Source organism: Catharus ustulatus, chromosome 4 (assembly GCF_009819885.2).
Source record: "Catharus ustulatus isolate bCatUst1 chromosome 4, bCatUst1.pri.v2, whole genome shotgun sequence".
Lineage (NCBI taxonomy): Eukaryota > Metazoa > Chordata > Aves > Passeriformes > Turdidae > Catharus > Catharus ustulatus.
In genome coordinates, this window is record NC_046224.1 from 15932751 (window position 1) to 15953303 (window position 20553).

The window sequence follows — 20553 nt, forward strand, 5'->3', positions numbered from 1 at the left end:
AATTAGCGTTATGGACATTTAAAGGCAGGAAATGGTGTAACTTTTTTTTTTTCTGCTTCAAGGGAGAAAATGAGAAATGTTTTTGAAAACAGCTTTCCATTATATGAGGAAGCACCATTCCTCATTCTCACTCCATCTGCGTTTATTAGCCCCAACTATTTTAGAATCAAAACATCTTTTGCATCCTTCATGTAAGCCAGAGTAACAGAATCCACATAACCATCAAAGCAAGTACAGGAGCTACATAGAAAAGTGAGGTAAAAAACTTCCTTTTATGCTTAGTTCTAAGCTCTATAGGCCTAAGAAAACTGCCTGAAACTCTTCACAGTTCATGCGTGTATGGAGACAACCTGGACCAGCCCCTTGGTGCACCCAACCCAAAATCTCATTTCCAGCTGTGGCTGTGACAGAATAAGCAAGCAAGACTGTAGGAATAGGACAGACACATAGTCACTTTCTTTCTGTATTCTTCAGCCTATATTATTTTTCAGCATAGCTTATAAGTGTTTAGCAAGATTTAAAGATTTTTTTCTTCCAGTAGTTTGTCCTTCAGCCAATTCTAGGATCTTCAACAGCCATTGACAAAGGCTCTGTAGGTGGAGTACTCACTGCATGAAGGGCTGCTCCTCTTAATTTAAACCTCATCCTCATAATTTCTTTTGATGTTCCTGAGTTCTTCTACTTGGTTCTGCCAACAGCCATATTCATCTGGTACCTGAGAACAACTAATGGTCTTTGAGTGGCAAGTCAGTAATTATTAACAATAACTAGATAATTACAAAAAAAAAGAGTTATCTCCCAACATCCTGGAGAAGCATGACCCTAGGGTTATGCTCTACCTTTTATAACCTGGTTTGGGTCTTCTGATACTTTGAGGTCAGCTCTGTTTTGAAAGTGCACGGTAGGTGTGTCTCTGGAACAGGTTATCAAAATGAAAATCAGTACAAATAGCAAAGTTTATTTCCTTGGAAATAAATACTTCAGATCAGCTAGTTATAAGTTGGGATTTTTTTCCCCCTAAATACTGATTTTCCCAATTATGTTAAGCTTGTATTTCTTTAGTGATACTAGAAACATTTTTAGCTCTGATTTCTGTTATATGCCGTATCTGAAGTCTTGTTTCATCAGCAGTGTCCAGCATGGCACATGCACCTCCCTCTCCAGTGAATGCATTATGATACTGATGTCCAGCAGATGTTTCACTGGAGTGTATTTACCAATCATTCTTTAAAGGGAAGATCTTTTTCTTTCTGGGGTTTTCAGATGCTACATCTCATTCCATGTTTGTTGCCTATAGGCTTCTCAGACTCCAAGAAAAGATGTTTCTAGCATTAGCAATTCTGAATGTTCATAAAACACTTATTCAGCCACAGAATCTCACATTGTCCAAACAGTTCCTGCCTGGGAGTAAATGATGGGTGCCAGGCAGAGCACACCCCAAGCAGGAGTGTGGCAAGGACAGGTTGCAGGCTCAGTTCTGCCTGGGACAAGGCTTGAGAAAAACAGATGTTTATGTTGCACTCATGTTTGGGGTGAGTCCCTCCCATCAGGACTCACAGTGGCAGCCTGTGATATCCCTTCAGTGTGGGGCTCCTCTGGTTTCTGACTGACCTTCTGTCAGGACCAGTTGTGCTCCACCTCTGCTGGAAGGGTCAGCCCAGGTCTGGAGGAAACATGGAGAAGGAGAAATGCAGGGCTTGGGGGAACACCAGTGGTAAGGCAGAAGCAAAGACACCCCGACAGCTGGGTACCATTGACTTCCAACAGGTTGGAAGTTACATTTTATTTAGACATTTAACAGAAAGCAGGTAATTAGCACTAAGGTCATAACCCAGCAGCAATATAACATGGATCATACTTGATGTAACACTTATTGTCAGAAAAACTCTGTTTACATAAGCCCATGAGATACCATGCATGGAGTAAGCATGAAAGATTGCTCCCCAGGTGGTGGTCCCAGGAAACTCTCCAAATTCTGTCAGTAAGTGATTTCTATTACTCAGTTCCCATTCTTCCTTTCCCTGTAAACAATTTGATCTGGATGTAAACCATCAGGAAATGTTATAATGGAACAAATTCTCAGGGCTGTGCAAAGGCCATACCAAACTCTACTCCAGGGCTGGCAGGACTTGGGGCTACCCATATGGCTGCCTGGCACCAGAATGAAAGGTGTACAGGCCACACAACTCCACTGGACAGGACTCTTTAGTGTCCCTCTGTGGGACACACAGCTGCGTCCGGGACAGGCACGTGTCCTCCACATTGTTTTTGCTTGTTTTCCCCATGCTTGACTAAAAACCTGTCTGTCCTGACCAGGAGCAAGCCTCCATGCAGGTGACCATTCAGTTCCTCCATAGGTTGAACCCTGCTGTGAAAGGCAGGGGGACTTTAGGCCCTTCTAGGGAAGCAGGGTGGAAAATCAGAAGATCTATAGCAGCTTGTTATCTCTTTTAAATTGTACAGGAAAACAAATAAGTCAGTGCAGTGGTATCCTTGGGGTTAATAAGAGGTTAATATCAAGGCTGTATCACCTTTTTCATCTTCCTTTCCAACTTTCAATCTGTAGTTGATTTAATTTTTTTAAATTTGCCTGGCAAAACACAGACATGGACCAGAGACGCTTGTGGGACTTCAGGAATCAGGTAGGGACAGTGGGGTTTGGTATATTATCTTCAGTTTCAAAACATTTTCTCAATTCCAGAGCTGGATATATGTATTCGTTAAAAACACAGATCCTGTAGTGCAGAATCCATCTTCTGCAGCAAACCTCCTTACCAAGAAACTGTGAGGTATGTCACACCTCAGATTATTTAGTGGGCAATCAATCCTTGAACTTTTACACCACCTCCTATTGCCTTTAATATTAAGGCTCATCCCATGCTCATCACATTCAAACTAATTCCCATTTAACTGCTGTGGATGGTGTCCTGTACATTAACTTCCCAAATGCTTTCTGTGTCGGTCCTAGCTTATACCAGCCTTGCCTTTCCTGGACCATCCCTTCCCTCTGCTGGCACAAATGTCAGTACAACAGTGACAGAACTGAGCAGCCACCAGAACAGGGTTAAAACAAAGCTTGAAAAAAGAAAAAATCTAAAAAACGTTTGTTTTAACATGGAGCAATCCTGTGCTTCATATTGTCAGGAGTGAGTGAAAAAAAAACAAAACAAATGGACATTGAAGAACAGATGGTGCATAAAAGGACAACCTAAACTAGAAATGCGTGGACATGATCAGTCTCAGTCACTTGGCTTTAGACAATACAAAAGTCTTCTTTAAGCCTTCAAGCATTTTTGTAGCTTTAAATCACTGGCTCTCCTCTCTCTGAAATAATCTCCAAAAATGGAGAATCACAACAGTGGCAGAAGAAAATGGAACCAGTACTCTGAGTATGAATGAGCAGCTCTAGTCTGAGTGCCCAGCCTCATTCTCGGCTCCCTGAGCTGCCCAGGAGACCCTGGAGGGCCAACACCTCATTTTATTTTCCTGATTTCTTGAAGCCTGTGGAGACTAAAGTGGGAGTCTGCTCTGCACAAAAAAGCAAGAGTTTAGAGGCTGTGCTAGTTATCCTGGGAGATGTGTGTCCTAGCTCAAACACACTGCTTGAACTGGAGTGAGTTCATTCCACTCTGAATTCCTGTCTTCAAGAAGCCTCCTCAAGATGAATTCTGACCTGCAGCTCATAAAGATAGAAGAAGAAAGCTCCAGCAATGCCATCCAGCCCTTCACTCCCAACAGCCTCCCTGATGCCTGGATTTCTTGTGGTAGAGGCGTCAAGGATGGTGGCTCTATGCCCATGGTTAATCTTTATCTGATTTGACTATTTGATCAAAAACAAAAGGAGCACTAAGCTGTCACCTGCAAAGCGTCCTGGCCAAGAGGCCCAGGTTACCAATGCTACTGACACTGAATACAAGTACTGCTGCTGGGAACTGCTCCTTGTGTGTGCTGGCACCCAGGGAGCTGGGTTTTGCTCTTTCTGAGAGCTCTCAGCAGAGATTCCTGCTAGCACTAGGCTGTGAAACACAGCTGTGTGGCATTGCTGAGCAGAGCGTGGAAGCAAAGCCCCTTTTCAAGTGTGGGGTGCTCCCACCCAAAGCAGGGGTGTGGGAGCAGCCCATAAACAAACTGTCCTTCCCTCTTGCACAGAGACCACACGAGACCCCAGGCTGCTCTCAGGCGTCTGAGCAGGGCTTTCCTTTCCTCAGATCAACTGGAAAAATGACTGCAATGCGAATCTTCTGGAGCTGCAGAGTCATACAGCTCCAAAGGCAACATAAATTTGTCAAAGGTCCCAATCACTCTCAAAGTGTAAAGAAACAGGATAAATGCAGGGGAAAGACAGAAATGTACTGCATGGCTTCTATTTTGGGGTATGAATTTACCTTTTAATTAAAAACAAGGTCCTGAAGCTTAGAGAGAATCTGCACTTAGTTCTGGATCCTATTTCTTTGCTGCTCCTTTTATTTACAGATTAAGTTTCAGAAAGCTGTTGTTATTTTAGACATGAATATTTTTTATTTGAGTGTTACTGCCTACCAGAGACTTCGATATTTTTTTTAATGTTTGCTAATTTTGTGTTTTGAGTAGGAAGCTTCAACTTCACACCAGTTCTACACAAGCCCTTCTGCTATCGAGCAGTCTGGGCAAGATAAACCTGTAACCAAGACATTCCTCCCTTAACCCCTATGGCTTTATTATGATTTTATTATTGCTCACCTTACTGTGGACTTTGAAAAGATATGGAGAGTATCTGAAGTAGTTTAAAACTATTTGATCTTTTAAATATCTGGGATGCAGGCAAGTGTCCCTATATATCCATCCAGCACCCAGTTTTGCTTTTGCTTTCTAACTGCTGAATGAATTAGGGAGGGCAGGGCCAGGCAAGCTGCCTGCAGTGATCTCTGCAGGGAGCCAGTTTCTTCCCAGCCCTCAAAATGCACTAACCACCTCTGCTCCTACACCAGATGCCTTCCTAAATCCTCAGTCCCTGCCCAAAACATCTGCGCTATTTGTCCTGCACCACCCTATTGCTCACAGGAGAGGGGACCCCCATGGGCACCACCCCATCTTGCCCACACTTATGGTGGAAGGGAGCACCCAGGCAGCATCAAGGCAGGAAAAGTCTCTGAAAAGCAGCAGAATTAGCAATGTCTTGCATGCCAAAGCAAGTCCTAAGGCAGGCAAAGCAGCAGCCAGGAAAGATAGAGACCAATTCCCAACATCCCACCTTGTCCATCCCTCCACCTCAGCACAAGGTGGGAGGCAGCGGGCAGCTCCAGCACCACCACCCTCATCCTGCTCCATGGCTCATCCATCAGGAGCAAGGAGGAGGATTAGTGCTTGCTATCAACGTGGGCATCTGCCTGCCTGCCAGGCTTGCTCTTTAAAACAGGCTGTCAAGCACAGATAGCTGTTGAATCAATATGTGCCTGGTAGCTGTTGATGCCACTCCTGCCAGCACAGGGTGGGCTGAGCCCAGCACAGCAGGAGGGATTCAGGCTCTGAGAGAGAGGATGCAGCGCTGACTCTTCAGTACCCATATCAGCTGACTGTGAGAAAGGAGTCAAACAGGAAGACTTCAGTGATGATCTCTGTGCTGCTGCTGCCAGCCTCCCCCCCAGTGCCAAACATGAACGTTTGCCAAGCACAGAGGAGACTGGATATGCTATGGTTTGGTCAGTTCTTTGAATGAGATGTGAAAGCAGGGGCCTCCACTACCAGCCTTGACAAATCCTTTCCACCTCCTGAACAGACTATGAAAATCAGCTGACATCCAGATCGCTGTCTCCTCTTCCTCTGGGCAGCTTCTCATGCCCACTCCCAGGCTGCAGATAGCTGTGATAATAGCTGTGACCATTCACCCAGACCATGGCTGCCTACCTGTGCTTGCGTGGAGGGCCCGGTGCTCGATGGTCCCATTGCACAGGGGATGTTGGGCTATTTGGAGCTGGTGTACTTGGTGACAGCCTTGGTGCCCTCTGAGACGGCGTGCTTGGCCAGCTCTCCCGGGAGCAGCAGGCGCACGGCCGTCTGGATCTCCCGGGATGTGATGGTGGAGCGCTTGTTGTAGTGCGCCAGGCGCGACGCTTCGCCAGCAATGCGCTCAAAGATGTCATTGACGAAGGAGTTCATGATGCCCATGGCCTTGGAGGAGATGCCCGTGTCAGGATGGACCTGCTTCAGCACCTTGTAGACATAGATGGAGTAGCTCTCTTTCCTGCTTTTGTGACGCTTTTTGTCACCCTTCTTCTGGGTTTTTGTCACGGCTTTCTTGGAGCCCTTTTTGGGGGCTGAGGTTGACTTCGCTGGCTCTGGCATTCTGAGAGCTCTTTTGCTGAGTCTTGCAGCTGCTTGGAGAGAACATCAAAAAAATCTAATTCTTTTTTGACCTTCTACAGAATAATTGTACTGCAAGATGAGAAAGTCTGAGTTGGAGGCAGGCAACAGCTCAGAATCTGAGATAAATACCCCATGGCCCTATGCGAGCATTTTTGAACTGCCAGCAAGAATTTCTCTGGTTTGTGTATGGCTTTCTGTTGTTTTCTGTTTAAGTATCTACAGCACTGGCCTCGTCAACATGTCTCAACACAAACCTAATTGGCATCTACTTAGCAAATATGAGATGGAGCCTGAACATCTTTCTGAGAAGAACACTGCAGTTCAAAGGAAACACTAACTGCAGCATGGATTAAATCAAATCTTGCTGGAATGGGCCCAAGACTGTTGCAAGGTACCACTGCAGATACCTTTAATGAGACTGGTCAAAATTATTTTATGTGGTTTACAATCTCCAATAAACCCTTTTTTATTTGCATGTAGATAGAAATTTATTTTGAGGGTGCTTGCATTTCTGTGGCTATTGTTTGACACCATGTTTTCCAGTGAAATATAAAAAATAATATAATTTTAAGCTAGCTAGCTGAGCTACAGGAATATATCAGTATTGACATTTGCAATCAAAAAATACCAGAGAGTAGAAAAGCTTAGAGGAGGTGGCAGGAATTACTTGGCCGAGAAACAGAAATGTGGACAGGAGTCAAAAAGCAAAGTGCTTTTGGGCTACATGTTGATGGAAAAAATTGTTTCCTGCTATTTGATGCTTTTTGCTTTCCAGAGAGCAAGCTTTTGCTGGAGAGTTTACACCAAAGCTGCCTGATCCTCCCTCTGAGTTTTTCTTGAGTAGGTCACAACATGCAGAGTCATGACCTGCAGCTGACTGCTCTCACTCAGAAGTGCAGTAACAAAAAACCAGTATGTAAACCCATCAAAAAACTGTGTTTCCCCTACACTACAAATTTACATGTGCTTTACTTCATGGAACTAGGGGAATAACTGTGTAGCAACCTGGTAAATAGTTTTGTGTTTCAGAGAACACTTTGAATGCACCCTTGAAAGACAAGACTCCTCTAGGTTTTGCTGGCAGATAAGCTTACAGCATCACCCCAGGGCTTGGATTTTACTGCTCTGCATCTCCTTTGAAGATGACCTAGGAATTACAGTCTGCTGGCCAAGAGAGAATAGTAGGAAAAAAAAAAGAGCTTCAGGGCTGATGGCACATGGGAAAATGGAAGTAAACAGAAGAGAGAAAGCTGGGATGTAACATATGGTCTGCACACAGAGTATCAGAGAAGGACCTGAAGAGTGCCTGTGCCAAGGCAATGGCTGCATGCTCAGCCCTGCCTCTCCTCCTTGGGAAACAGGCAGTGAGATGTCTGATTCCTCCATCTGCAGCCAGAGCCAGGTGCAGCAGCACTGCTGCAACCGAGGTTCCTGGTTGCTCCCTGTGGGAGGAAACATCTTTGATCCTGAGGCTGGATTTACACGCCCACCCACACCTCAGTGGATACCAGCTCCTGCTTCCAATTCATGGGAGAATCCTCCATGGCTCCAGATGCGCCTACGTGATCTGCCTCCTGCCAGGCACTGCTGGCTGCTCTGCCCAACGAGGCACCAGGGCTGGGTCTGGGGCACACACAGCCTGCCAGCCACGGGGCAAGGACAAAGTGGGCAACTGGAGCAGGGCTATGCCAGCTGCAAGGGCAGGCAGGCATTGCTCGGGATGCTGCGGAGTCTGGAGGAAGGGTCTCCACCACAGCCCTCCAGAACACCCTCCTGTCTGGAAGCCAAAGTCAGCACCAGTGTCCTTAGAACTCAGTTTCTGCTCCAGAAAAGCAGTTTCTTCTCCAAAGACATGATTTTCACGTGCTAAGTTTTTGACACTGCCAGGTCATGTCCATTCTTAATTTTTCCTGGCATTCTTCCCAGTGGTGGCATTTGGAAGGGCAATGCCGGACTGCCCCAAAAGTTCTGGACACCCTTCAAAACTGACACCTGCCCCCTTAAACACCACATTTTCTTCCTCTGGTGAAATCACAAATTTTCTCCCTTTTCCCCCTCTATTTGGGAAGCAGTATTGGGAAAAGAAATTCCCTACTGCTCTGTTTGTAGACTTGAAGATATGTCTTTTCAATGGAAAATGATTTTTCTATGAGAAGAAATAACTGTGCGCTTGCTTCTTTTTCTTTTGAGCTCATTTCCTGACTGAAAAACACCATAACCAAAAAACGCAAATGAGTATTTCTTAGGCTTTTCGAAAAGTATGTCCTTCTAAAATATGTATTAATTCTTAAGTGCACTTCCACTGCAGCTTTTAAAAAATGAATAGAGAGCCCATCTCTGTCCATTTGATCAGCTAACACCCTTGGGTAGCACAGCCTGAATCTCACTCCTCTCCCATGTATGGCTACAATGGGGGAAGCAATGGTGAAGTTCAGAGATGAGCACAAAAGCTTGTGCTTCTCTCCACCCATTTCTTTGCAGCTGACTGTTTAACAGCTAAATAACACTTTATTTGAAAACAGGTTGTGTTCTTTGTGGTTTATTTGGGCAGTGCCTAGCACGCAGACACTGAGTGCATTTGTCAGGTGCTAAATAAATAATGCTAATGATGGTCAACAGGATCACCAATCCTTCTGTCAACAGTGCAATGCAACCCACAGCAGGTGCTGCTCTGGTACAGAGACAGAAGGAGTGGGATTATTCCCAAAGTGTCCATGTGGAGAGTTTGTTGAGGAAAACAAAAAAGTGGCCGCTAAAAGAATGGTTTCTTTTCATAAAAATAGTTGCATATCTTTGCTTCCTTAAGGGAAAAAAAAAAAGTTGGAGAAAGAACCTGAAGAGGTTAATAATTACTGATTTTTATTTTGGAAGTGTTGCCAGCATGATTGACTTCTCTACTGTGACACAGACCAAGCAGTGGGAACAGGTTGCTCAGAGAGGTTGCAGGATCTCCATTCTTGGAGATACTCAGAATCTAACTGGACATGGCTCTGAGAAACCCACAGTGGCTGACCCTGCTCTGAGCACAGACTGGACTAGATGTTTACCAGAGGTACCTCCAAACTCATCCATTCTGTGTCTGTTGGAGACTGAAACTGGGTAGAACACACTTATGAGCTGTGTTCCTTTGACTGACATTTCCCATGGGACACTGCAGCCCGAGATTCCCACATGGACCCCTACAAAGAGATGGTGTTAATCTCCAGGTTCAAGCCACTGAGGGCCCTGGACACAGGGGAGAGAAGGCACTTTCAAGCAGCACATTTGGAAAGTTTCTGATTTTTGAGGAAAATCTCTGGGAACATTTGTTTCTTTATGGCTTTGTACGCTCTGAGTTAAATCAGTTATCAGTGCTAGCAGTTTTTTCCTTCCTTAGAAAATCAACAACAAAACCAAGCACAGTAATTTTTCTCGCCAATTCCAAGCAGCAGCCTGATTGCTGCCAGAAACCAGAGTGGTGCAGAGTGACAGATACATCTTCCTTTGTGTTGATCCTCCTTTCTTTCTTCAGCATCATTAAAAGGAAAGTGAATGGAAAAACATATTCAGAGATACAAATCACCACAGTCTTTGATCTGAAATGGGAGAGGAGCCCTGCTGAGAAATCCCACGTGGAACATGATGCTGTCTCTCTTCCCCAGGCTTGATGTATCAGTGAGGGAGACAGGCAGGGAAGCACCTGCAAGATTTTTGTTCATTTTTAGCCCTGCTGCTGAGCCTGTAGGACCAGTGCCAAGCTGCTGCCAGCAGTGTGCATGGGTGACCGTGGGTGGACTATGAGATGGCCTTCTGGACCTCTCCTCATGCAGGGCTGGAAACAGCACTTGGACTTTTTTTACTTTCTTTTTTCTTCTGAAAGCTGTCCTCGCTATGATGAGCCTGGGACACCCACTGTAAATCCTCATGCCATTTCTGTAATTTCCTAGTCAACCATAAAAGTTACATTTCTAGAATCAGCATTTTGTTCTTAGGAGGTTTTGGTGACAAATTAAACATTTGTAGGAAGAACTCAAGCTCTCATCCTTTGGACATCTGAAATTCTGTTGATCTTTTGATGTTCTACATTAATCCTTGCTACAGCAAATGAGAGTCAATGGACATTACTGATAGTTCTGCCCCTTAAATAGGAATGTCCTATCCCTTCTGTTCAATTATTGCTCCTTTGCTCATTTTCTCCTACTGTATAAAAGAAAGAATACTCAGCTTTATTCCTGCATGCCAAGAAATACTAAACAAAATTTGCTGCTGCTTTTTGTTTTATTTTCTGTGGAACACAAAGGACAACAAATTAGGGACTGTTTCCACCAAAAGGAAAAGGCTTTCCAATGGATTCTTTCTGCTCTGAAATGCTTGTAAGATCTGGTAAATATAGTTTACAAATTACCAGGTGTCAACAAATGACTGTTATTGGAAAAGAGAATTTCTGCAAACTGCAAATCCCCTTCCTTTTATTATGTATGGCCATCTACTATTACACAATAATTTGTTCATCTGTCAGGTGTCATTATCTAGTAATAGTTGAGAAAACAAACAATATTTGCAATTATTTGGTAGCAAGCTCTGCCTCAGGTATAAAGAGATCAGAAGCATGATGAGTCATTGTGAGACACTGATGATGTTGCCTTGTGCAAAAACTGATATTTTGGTCTGGAAAGAATTTTTCCCTTGGTATGTTGTCTAGCATGTGATGATGAGGTAGTATTTGCTTTGAAACAAGGAGGAGGAGAATTTCCTAGAATAAGGTAAACTAATCTGAAATGGCTGATTTCTTCTGATGGTGGAGGGGTGCAGAAGACAGTTTTGAGATCCTAGGTTTCCTCCCAAGGAATCCAGTACCAGTACTACAACCCCCATCCTCAGTTCCACATGGTCTGCTGCACTTTGCATCTCTGCTCCTGTAAAGTTTTCATTTAAATGGCTACCTTTCAAAGTTGGATATGCACATGCAGCTTTCCAGTGAACAGAGAACTGTGACTATAGGTTTAAACTACTCACCGACAAAGAAAGAAGTGCTACAAAAACTCAGTCCCTGACACAGACATACGATGCCCACGTGGATCTTCAGACTTCTTTAGAACAAATATAAGCAGAACAGAATACTGTGTCCGAGCTCTTTGACTGATTCTTACCTTGCTTGTGTTAACCCATTGCTTGGAGTTCTGTACAGAGTACTACAGGGATCCTTTCTGTTCTTTTCTATAATTTCAATTTATGATTCTTAGAAAGCACATTTTTAATCACCAGTAACAGCTGTAATTTTTTGTGCTTCTTCTGCCCAAGTTGCAAGTACTCCTCAGGGCTGTAGGGGGATCAATCAGAAATCATGTATTATTACCTACAAAGTAAGGAGCAGGACCCTATGTCAGAACTCTCTGCCAAGAAGATACACCGAAATTTTAAAGAAAATAAATTCTTACCCATTAGTCAAGAAGAGCAACAGACAGGCAGTGTTGCAAGAATGACTGTCAGGAGACTAAATATTGCAGTCCTTATGCTGATTAAAATAGCGTCTGAAGTCAATGGGGATTTAACACGGGTCTGAAAGCACAGGTACAATGTCTAGAGATGCCTAGCACCAACAGCTGACATTGATTTCCACTAGAATCCAAAAGGTTCAGTTCTTTACAAAAACCAGACTTCATATTTTATCAAGGCTCTGTTACTGTTAATAAATGAGTACTTAAAAAAGCTTTATTATCTGCTCTTTGTAAGAGTACTCACTGTAAACTTGCTTCAGCAGAACCGCGATCTACATGCTTGAGCAAGTATCCAAAAAAAACAAAAAGGAGAATGACATTTTCTATGGATAAATACCTGTTAAATGTATGTGGGGTACACCCAGTACCAGCATCTGCTACAATTACACTCCAGTCAGGTTTCCCACAGTGTCAGGGTTTCAAAGAAACCTGTAGGAGTTAGATCTGATGACCCTTGTGGGTCCCTTCCAAATCAGAATATTCTATGATTCTGTATTACCACAACCATCCTCAGGAAGCCCAACAGAGTCCAACAGAGAACACCAGCAGGCTCCCTTCCTTCCTGGGGTTTTATCAATAACTCAAAACCTCACGCATAAAATGCAGCATGAGCTTCCTCTCCAGGTTTTAGAATCATCAGGATTTTGTGCTTCTGCCACAAATCCTTTCCTCTAGCAACAGCCTTCTTTTCCCTTCATATCCCACTTCAACTCAACCAGACCCACTGGGTACCAACCTGTCAGCAGCAACCCTGTGCCCAATTGCAGGGTTTAGCTCCCATCCTTAGACTAACTCAGTAAAATGGCTCTGGAAGGAGGGAGAGATCAGAGCCTGCTAACCATGTAAGGGCAGCTGATATCCAACTGACCTGGGACAATCCTGCTGGGCAGAAGGAGCAACACATCACAGCAGCTCCACTGCTCAGAAGCATCACAAGCTCTACGTATCTTCTAGGTGGTTTGCAAAGTACAGACTATTGGCATTGTGAGAACCAAAATCATAGATGGTGGGGTTTGTAATACCAATGGAAGAAAGGTGCTTTACTTATTCCATGACATCCTATGCTACTGAAAATAAAAAGTGTAGATTTGAAATAAATTCCTCTGTGCTGTATCAAAAATGAAAATTACTTGCTCTTTATCCACATAATTTCAATTTCTCTGGAAAAGGAGAGGAGCACAAATTCACCAAGGCTGCTATATCTAAATAACTCCTACAGTGGAGCCATGGTCTCTAAACTAGCAATGACAAGAAGCCTAAAGAACTGCTATTGCATTTAAGCAAACTATTTTTATGCCTTTTATGGAGTAATGGAGAATTATCAAAATTCTAGACTATTTTCATAAGTGCTGAAAAAGGCATCCATTAAAAATGTGCTAATTCAGCCATTCAGCCAAAAATAGGAGAGAAGCTACAGCCCAACCCTGCAGACCGTAGGGGAGAGTGGGTGAGAGAGGGAGAGGAAACCTCCCCAAGAGATGAGAGCTGCTCCTAGTTAAGGCAGGAGTTATGTGGGAACCAACATGCAGCACCTGCTCCTCCTACACACCCCACACCCAGACTTTAGCAGGTTCCTGTAACCTTTTTCCAGCGCCAGATAATTAATGTGGCAAAAAGAAACAAAAGCTGAGATTGTACCCCCAAAATGTGTACTTTGGCCAAACCACACTGACTGGGAATAATAACTTGGACATAAACCCATGCTGAAGTGGAAAGCTGTGTCCTATATTAGGCTGGAGACCAGACCAAGGTCATTAAGGCCCTTTACGAGTGATGTGATAGGTACATCACAATGTTACCACATATTCTCAATGCCATGGATAAAATAAATCCAGTGAAATGTTTTAACAACCTTCAATGTCTGTATATGGGTCTAAGGCATGTATGCTCAACAGACTGGGGTGTTACCACCATTAACTCTCTCCCCATATGGGGAGAAAGTGTCAGGCAAGGGCATAATGTGTGCAGCTGTAATCAATCATGACAAACATTCCTTCTAAATGAGAGACTCTTACTTCAATCATTATTTCCCAGTTACATTACTCACATTTCAGCAAGTCCTGAAAACGGTTTCAGAAAAAAACAGCAGAAAGCATGTCATCAAAAAAGTCAGGGATATGTGAAAGCTGCTTTATCATGGTGGTAAAGCCTGGGTGCCTGGGAACACAGTTTAAACACGGGAGGCGGGGGTACCAGACAGGTATATCCTAAAGGACTGCATGCCATGCCACAAGCTAAAGGACAGCATCTGATTTCATTGCTACAGGATACTGAAAATATTGTAATGTGTGTATTAATAATTAATTTGGCGTGGTAAAAGCAATTTTACTGTAAAACAGAGATGTGTGACTATTACTGGAGCCTGCAGGGAAACAAAGATAAATGCCCTTCCCCAGATCTCGCATCATTCAATAACCTGATTGGGAACATCATCCAAGACTGCTGACATTTTTTTCTGCTGCTGCCACCAGATCACATTACCACAGGCAGAGAGTCCTCTGAGCATTAGAGGTCATCTTCTGTAGGAAACAGGAAAATGGAGAGTCTGTAGATGGAAGGAGAGGAGAGAAGCAGGGCTGGGACAGCCGGCTCTGACAAAGCTCCCCTGAAGAGGCAAGCTGGCTTTTCTCCAGAAATAGACAGGGGTCAGCACTAAAGACACAAGAGTTATTGAAGGTGAAAGTAAACACTGAAACAAGAATTGACAATAAACCACTTTAAAATGTTCATGAATAAATTTACACTGGAGATGAGAGGGAACCTCACTTACATCTTTACTTGGAAGTGGGAGGATAAAGGCAAGGGAGGAGGGGAGAAAGACAAATCCATTCCTTCCACATTTCAAAGACAAAACTTGGTATTATAAAAATTCTAGGAAAAGGCTCCAGCATAGCAAGTAACTACTCTACATTAACTAGGCAACATCTTTCTGTGGTGCTGCGCTACTGAAGAATTGTTATCAAAATGCACAGATGTCCTTCACTTTGTACTTCTCTTTCCTTTATTCTTTTATTTATTGTTCCTTCCTTCTTTTTCTCACATCCATTGCAAGTGCCAGGAGGTTCAAAGCCCCAGCAGGTTTGCTGGCACTTGGTCCTGTCTCACATGTGGTATTTGTACAGAGACTAACACACTACTTTGAACAACCACAGGGCTGAAAAACTGGCAGCCCTCCAGAAACTCTAAAATAAATGGCTGTCAAGTTAGCCCATGCCCAAATTCCACATTGTACAAACTCCTCGTGCATAGTTTGTGATAGCATCATTATCACACGGATTTAGTGTGCTAGTCACTATGCTGATGCAAGCTAAAAAAACACCATCTCCCTTCCAGAGAAATCAAGGCACAACTGGGGATACACCAATATTTGCATCAGGCAAGGGTGCAAAGAGAAATATGCTGAAGACTTGGTTGCAACCACTAGACCAGCAGTGAAGAAAATGGGAGCTGCTGGACAAAATGACAGTGGTCCTGGATGGTCAGTAGCAATTAGAACAATTACTTGTAAAGCTCGCTTTTGAAAACTCAGAAGGGCAGCAGGTTTAAAATGCCAGTGGAGTGCCATATTAGATGTACAATACTGTTATTTTTAACCATCCTTGGCTCCATCCTCCTGAGCTTTCCATGCCCTCAGTTTCCCCACTGCTTCAGTCCAACAGTCTGCCAAGCTATTTCCTCCTCAGATGAAGTGCTCACCCTTTGCTCATGCCTCTCCCAGCACACTCCCTCCACAGAGCTCATTAGTGCCCCTTCTTCCAGAACCATATCTTTGCAGGTGACTGCTAAGTCCTTTTCTTGAGTTGTGTCAGTTATCAGGCAGCTGCTCGATAAGGAGGATGACTGGAGCTGGGCTGAGTACCCACAGTGCAGGAGAGGAGATAATATGGGGTTAATTCTGTCATGTGAGAAAGAGGAGAGTGGTACTGGAAGGTCAAGATAGCTGCAGTCTCCATATCTTCAGGGCTGAGCTGCTGCACCTGCAGTGCATTTTAAGACAAACACATCAAGAATGAAAACAACCCATATTTACATCTGGTATGGACAGACAGCTCCTTCTGGACAGGGTGTTCTCTGTCTCCCGTCTTGTAGCACCCCACTTGTTACTCAGTCAATTCCCAGGTCCCCCAGAGGACCCAAAGAGGACTTCTGCCTTTCTGTCAAGGTGAAAGCAGCTTCCTTTCTCTACACTTCCTTCACTGATATTTACCAGTGGTTTACTTCAGCCCTTTCAATTTCCCCCCTTCCTTCTTGTTCCTTGATTCTACCTGCTTTTTTGATAGAGAAATGAGGAGACTCTTACCACATGCTTTCCCTGGCCTCTCTTCACACTAGGTTTTATCTTTAAGTGCTGAGCTCCAGAATACCTTCCTTTCTGCCCTTCCCCTATGTCATTTCAAGAATTTCTTCAGAAAAAAATGTCACATGCTTTTCTGCTCCAGCTTTCTAGCATAACTCATGTCCTCTTTGTATCTCCCAACAACCCGGGGTGGTTCTGTTCTCCAACCCTTTCTTCCATTGCCTCCTGTACACACCACCAATTGCACTGCTACCTCTCTGTTGTTCTCATTTCTACCCTGAAGTCTTTTTTCATGCAGTATTTTCTGCTTGACAAATATCAGTCTACTTCATAAGATCTCTTTCCTTACTAGAGGCAGAGTCACACAAGCTATACAAACAGGTTAGAAGGAGAGATCTGCTGTGCCCAGAAGCATATCCATCTTTCCTGACTCTGTCTAATACAGACACCGCCTCTGACAAACTTTGCCCGCTTACATCCTTGATCATTGTGGCTAAAAGCCCACATTTTCTTCCCCCAGCATACACTACCCACAGTGATTACCTAGGGGATGGTCCTCTACCTGCAGCTGATGGATTTCAACCCTCCAGGTGACACATCTCTTGTCAGAGATGTGTTCTCTGCAAATGGAAACTGTTTTCCATGGTCCTCAGGTAAAGGCTATTTTAAAAAAAGGTAACAGAAAACCTTGCTGGATTGGACCACCTATGTACTTTCACCAAATTCAGGAAAAGGCCCTCACCTATTTTATAAGAAGTTTTAAGGTTGGTTTGAATGATAAAGAATTCCTACTTCAAGAAGGTCGATGAAATAATATGACAAGGGTGGTGATTAAGTCTCACCACAAAGGAAAATGTTGAGTTGATGTAGGTGGTATATAAAACCCCCCACTCTCTTTATGAGTCAGGTAAGCTGCCAGAAAGCGGAGGTGGAATCCGTGGGATGGAGCTGTTTTCATTCCAGCCAGTTAGTAGTAAGCTCTTTGAACAAAAAAAAAAAAGTAGTTTAAATAATAAATTATATACTTTAAAACTAAGACTCTTATCTAAATAGCATATTCTAACAATTGCCCTTGATCCCCAATGATGGTGTTTGTAGTCAGTGATAGACAAGGGAAAAATTATTTAAAAACTCTTCCCCTCACCCTCTGAGGTTAATGTAGCATTTTTGGGTTATGCCTCTATTCTTCCATCTCCCACCCAATACATATGATCCTGCAGTCACAGCTCTCTCCTCTCCCTCTGGCTCCAGAAAAAAGGGAACCTGACAAGCTGAAATGCCAGTCTTACCCCACACAGAACCCTTTTCAGAGGAAGAGCTTAGCTCTGCTGAGGAGAAAGCCTTTCTCTTCCAATAGCTGCACAAAAAGTGGCTTAACAAATGCATAAAACAAAACAACTGGGGGGAAAAAAGGAAAATGTTTTGTGAAGACTTATTTTGGGTCAGTCTAGCATCCAAGGGATATTTCAAAGATATGGCAATGTCCTTCATTTCAAATTAAAGTATTTTCATTTACAAAAAAACCTGAAATTGAGAAATGTAAAAGAATGCCATTAGGTCCTTGAGCTCAAGGGGCTTAAAGTCCTCCTCTGGTTCTGTCAGTGGGAACACAACATTTGCTCTGTTCACAGTGCAGCCTGAGCAAGGTGCTTTCTTAAATACACATCTGAATTTAGGAACATTTCCCACATACTTAATTCTTCAATCTACCCAATACAGCTGTTTGAGGATGGGCAGGAGCAGTGCATTTCAGGTGCTGAGAAAGGGATGAAATAGGATCAGACTATCAGCATGAGTAATTTCTTGTTTTCAGCTGGAGAGTGAAAGATGTGTAGTGTAGATATATAGATATACGTATACATACACATATGTAATATTTAAGTAAAAAATATGTAAAAGTAAGGGAGGAAAAGGACAGTAACCAAAGGAACAGCTTGGAGAAGAAATGCCAAGAGGAAAGTAGAGTTAGGCAGTAGACAGAATGAAATATCAGAAAGGAAAGAGCAAGAGAGGGTATAAAAAGAATGACAAAGAGGGGCAAAAAAAGAAATGTAAGAAGATGGTATATGAAAGGGGACAAAAATGAGAGAAAAGACCTGAGTGGACTAAAAACAGAGAGAGAAAGAAGGTAAAGTAATGAGGACAACGTTTGGTAAGGCATAAATACTGACATATAAATAAGACAGAAAAGAGAGACTCATAAGAAGGGCCACAAGAAGAAAAAAAGATCTTGCACAGCAGAGATGTGAAATAAGCAATGAAAAAATAAAAAACCACCTGCTAGGACAGCACTTCTCAGAGTCATGGGTGAGAGGTGCTGCTGTCCCAACAAGAGACAAAGTCAAATCCTAGGAAGTGACAGGCTAAACCCAAGGAGAACAAAGGACAACGCTGGGAGAAGATAATGATACCCTTGTACTAGGTTGCTGCCTTTTGTCTGAAACAGAAATCACAAAGGTCATTGAAATTGCGGTTTAAATCTTACATCTGATACTTGAAAAAAAGCCCTTTCCCAATACAATCATTCTTCCTTCTCTCTCAACGCTGGATTAAATTAATTACTGTACACTCCACAGTTGCACCTCCCTGCTGGGGAAGAAAACCCCAGACACCATTCCGCTCAAAGTAGACCTTCGTCTCTGGCTCCCTTTGCCTATAGAAGCTTCTGTAGAAATCTTTCGGTAGACAAAGATAAATTTCCTGCAGCTCCAAAATCACCATTATGGATTTGGCTATCAGTAAAATGAGGAAAGAAAGAGGAAGGAAAGAGGGGTAAGCACACAGGAAATAAAGCCTTTTTTGTTATTATAAATAGGAAATTTAACCAGTACAGAGGAAAAGAACTTGCTGCCTGTAAATATTCTCTCACTCCTTTGCATATCAAATAATAGGAACAAGAGGGAGTGCGTGGGAAGTACTTTCATATTATCAAATTATTTCTGATATTAACGTGTTCAATATAATGAAAACATAATCAGGAAAATGACATATTGTAACACAAATACTATGGAAGCTGTAAAGAAAAAACCCCAGGAAGACCAGTGTTCCCAGGGTAGCTTCCATCTGAGAAACCAGAGCTTTATTAGTAGTAACAGAAGCAACATATGGAGATGAATGAAACCATGTTTGTAAATGTGATATGCAATTGCACACTCTCACTTGGCTTTCCTTTTTCACGATCTGACTCAGCCTCCACACTCCCCCATCTTTTGATTCATAAATTCTTGATATCAAAAAATAAAAGAGTTACAAAGCCAGCATGCAAAGGCCATGAGATGACGTGAAAGACAAGGATGCCGGTGAGCACAGAACGTGCCATCAATCACCACCCTGCAAACGGACAAATCTGCTGGAGATAAGCAGTGGGGACAGGGCCACCCTCTCCAGGGGCTCGCCGGAGGATGCCGTGCAGCAAACCACAGCTCATCCCCCGTGCGCTAGAGGCGCATGCTGAGGTAGACAAATCTATTACAAAATTGTGTGATACTGCTTACGCTGCACAGCAGCCGCTCGGTTACGCAGCCCCTGTATCACCCCACCCGTGAGACTGGAGGTGAGAGGAACGAGAAATAAAAAGGGGTTCTCATGGCATATGCTCCCTGTATTTTGTAAGCTACGGAAAAAAAGATCAGGGTTAACCACAAGCAACACAAAACACAATAGTGCATGAGCAATGGTTCACAGCCCTATACGCTTACTAAATAATTAACAACCTGACTAAATGTTGGCCCAGTGGGGGTCTGTATACGGGACAATCCCTTCCTCCCCTGGGGGCTATCTGGGCTCCTCAGCATGTGTGCGGCCGCGCTGCGGAGGCCAGTCCAGCCCGTGGGCACCGCAGGCCCACTGCAGGCAGCGCCCGGCTGCGGCCCCCGGCCCGGCCCCGGCTTCGCCTTCACCCCCGGCTAGCCGGAGCGCACTGAGCTCCGCCGACACCATTCCTACGATAGCAGCAAAGCACTGGCAAGGCTGACACCGTTTCGGTGCATTCGCCGAGCCTGGAGAACGAAGAAGCCCCGACCGTGCGGGGCTCAGGGTCCAGCCCCAGGCAGGGCAGGGCGGCCCGCACAGCGCATCGCGGTACAGCGGTGCGCCAGCTCGCATGCTCGGGCAGCGCAGCCCCGCTGCGGACACTGCGGCGTGCGGTGCCCACCGCTGCCGCACCGCAGGCAGCCAGCGCAGGGGAGGGTCTTGCCTGCTGGGCGTCTGGACTCCTCCGCAGGCGAGCTCCGGGCGCCGGCGTGGCGCGGGGCAGGTGCGCGCGGCGGGGCCGGGGGGCTGCTCGCTGCCGCTCCGCGCAGATCCGGCGGGCGCCGCGCCGGGTGGGCCGCGGGACCGGCACCCGCCTCCGCTCCTGACCAGGTTGCGACCGGCGGGGCGCCTCGCTGCGCGCCACCACTGCGGCCCGGGCCGTGCCGCACCGCCCATAGCCCGCCC

At 44.5% G+C, this 20553-nt stretch overlaps 1 protein-coding gene across 4 annotated transcripts; it reads right to left on the reverse strand.

Moving 5' to 3' along the window:
* Positions 1-1748: 1748 nt before the first annotated feature.
* Positions 1749-20398, reverse strand: LOC116995079 (histone H2B 5-like). 4 transcript variants are annotated; one of them, XM_033057416.2, is made up of 2 exons: positions 20312-20398; positions 1749-6350 (listed from the first exon to the last, which is right to left on the reverse strand). In XM_033057416.2, exon 2 carries the CDS (start codon positions 6319-6321, stop codon positions 5941-5943), a length of 381 nt encoding a protein of 126 aa, XP_032913307.1. In that variant the 5' UTR covers positions 6322-6350; positions 20312-20398; the 3' UTR covers positions 1749-5940. The 4 variants fall into 4 exon arrangements, with proteins under 4 accessions (XP_032913307.1, XP_032913308.1, XP_032913309.1 ...); XM_033057417.2 differs by having other exon boundaries at positions 1749-6353; positions 20312-20388; XM_033057418.2 differs by having other exon boundaries at positions 20270-20341.
* Between the last annotated feature and the right edge of the window lie 155 nt (positions 20399-20553).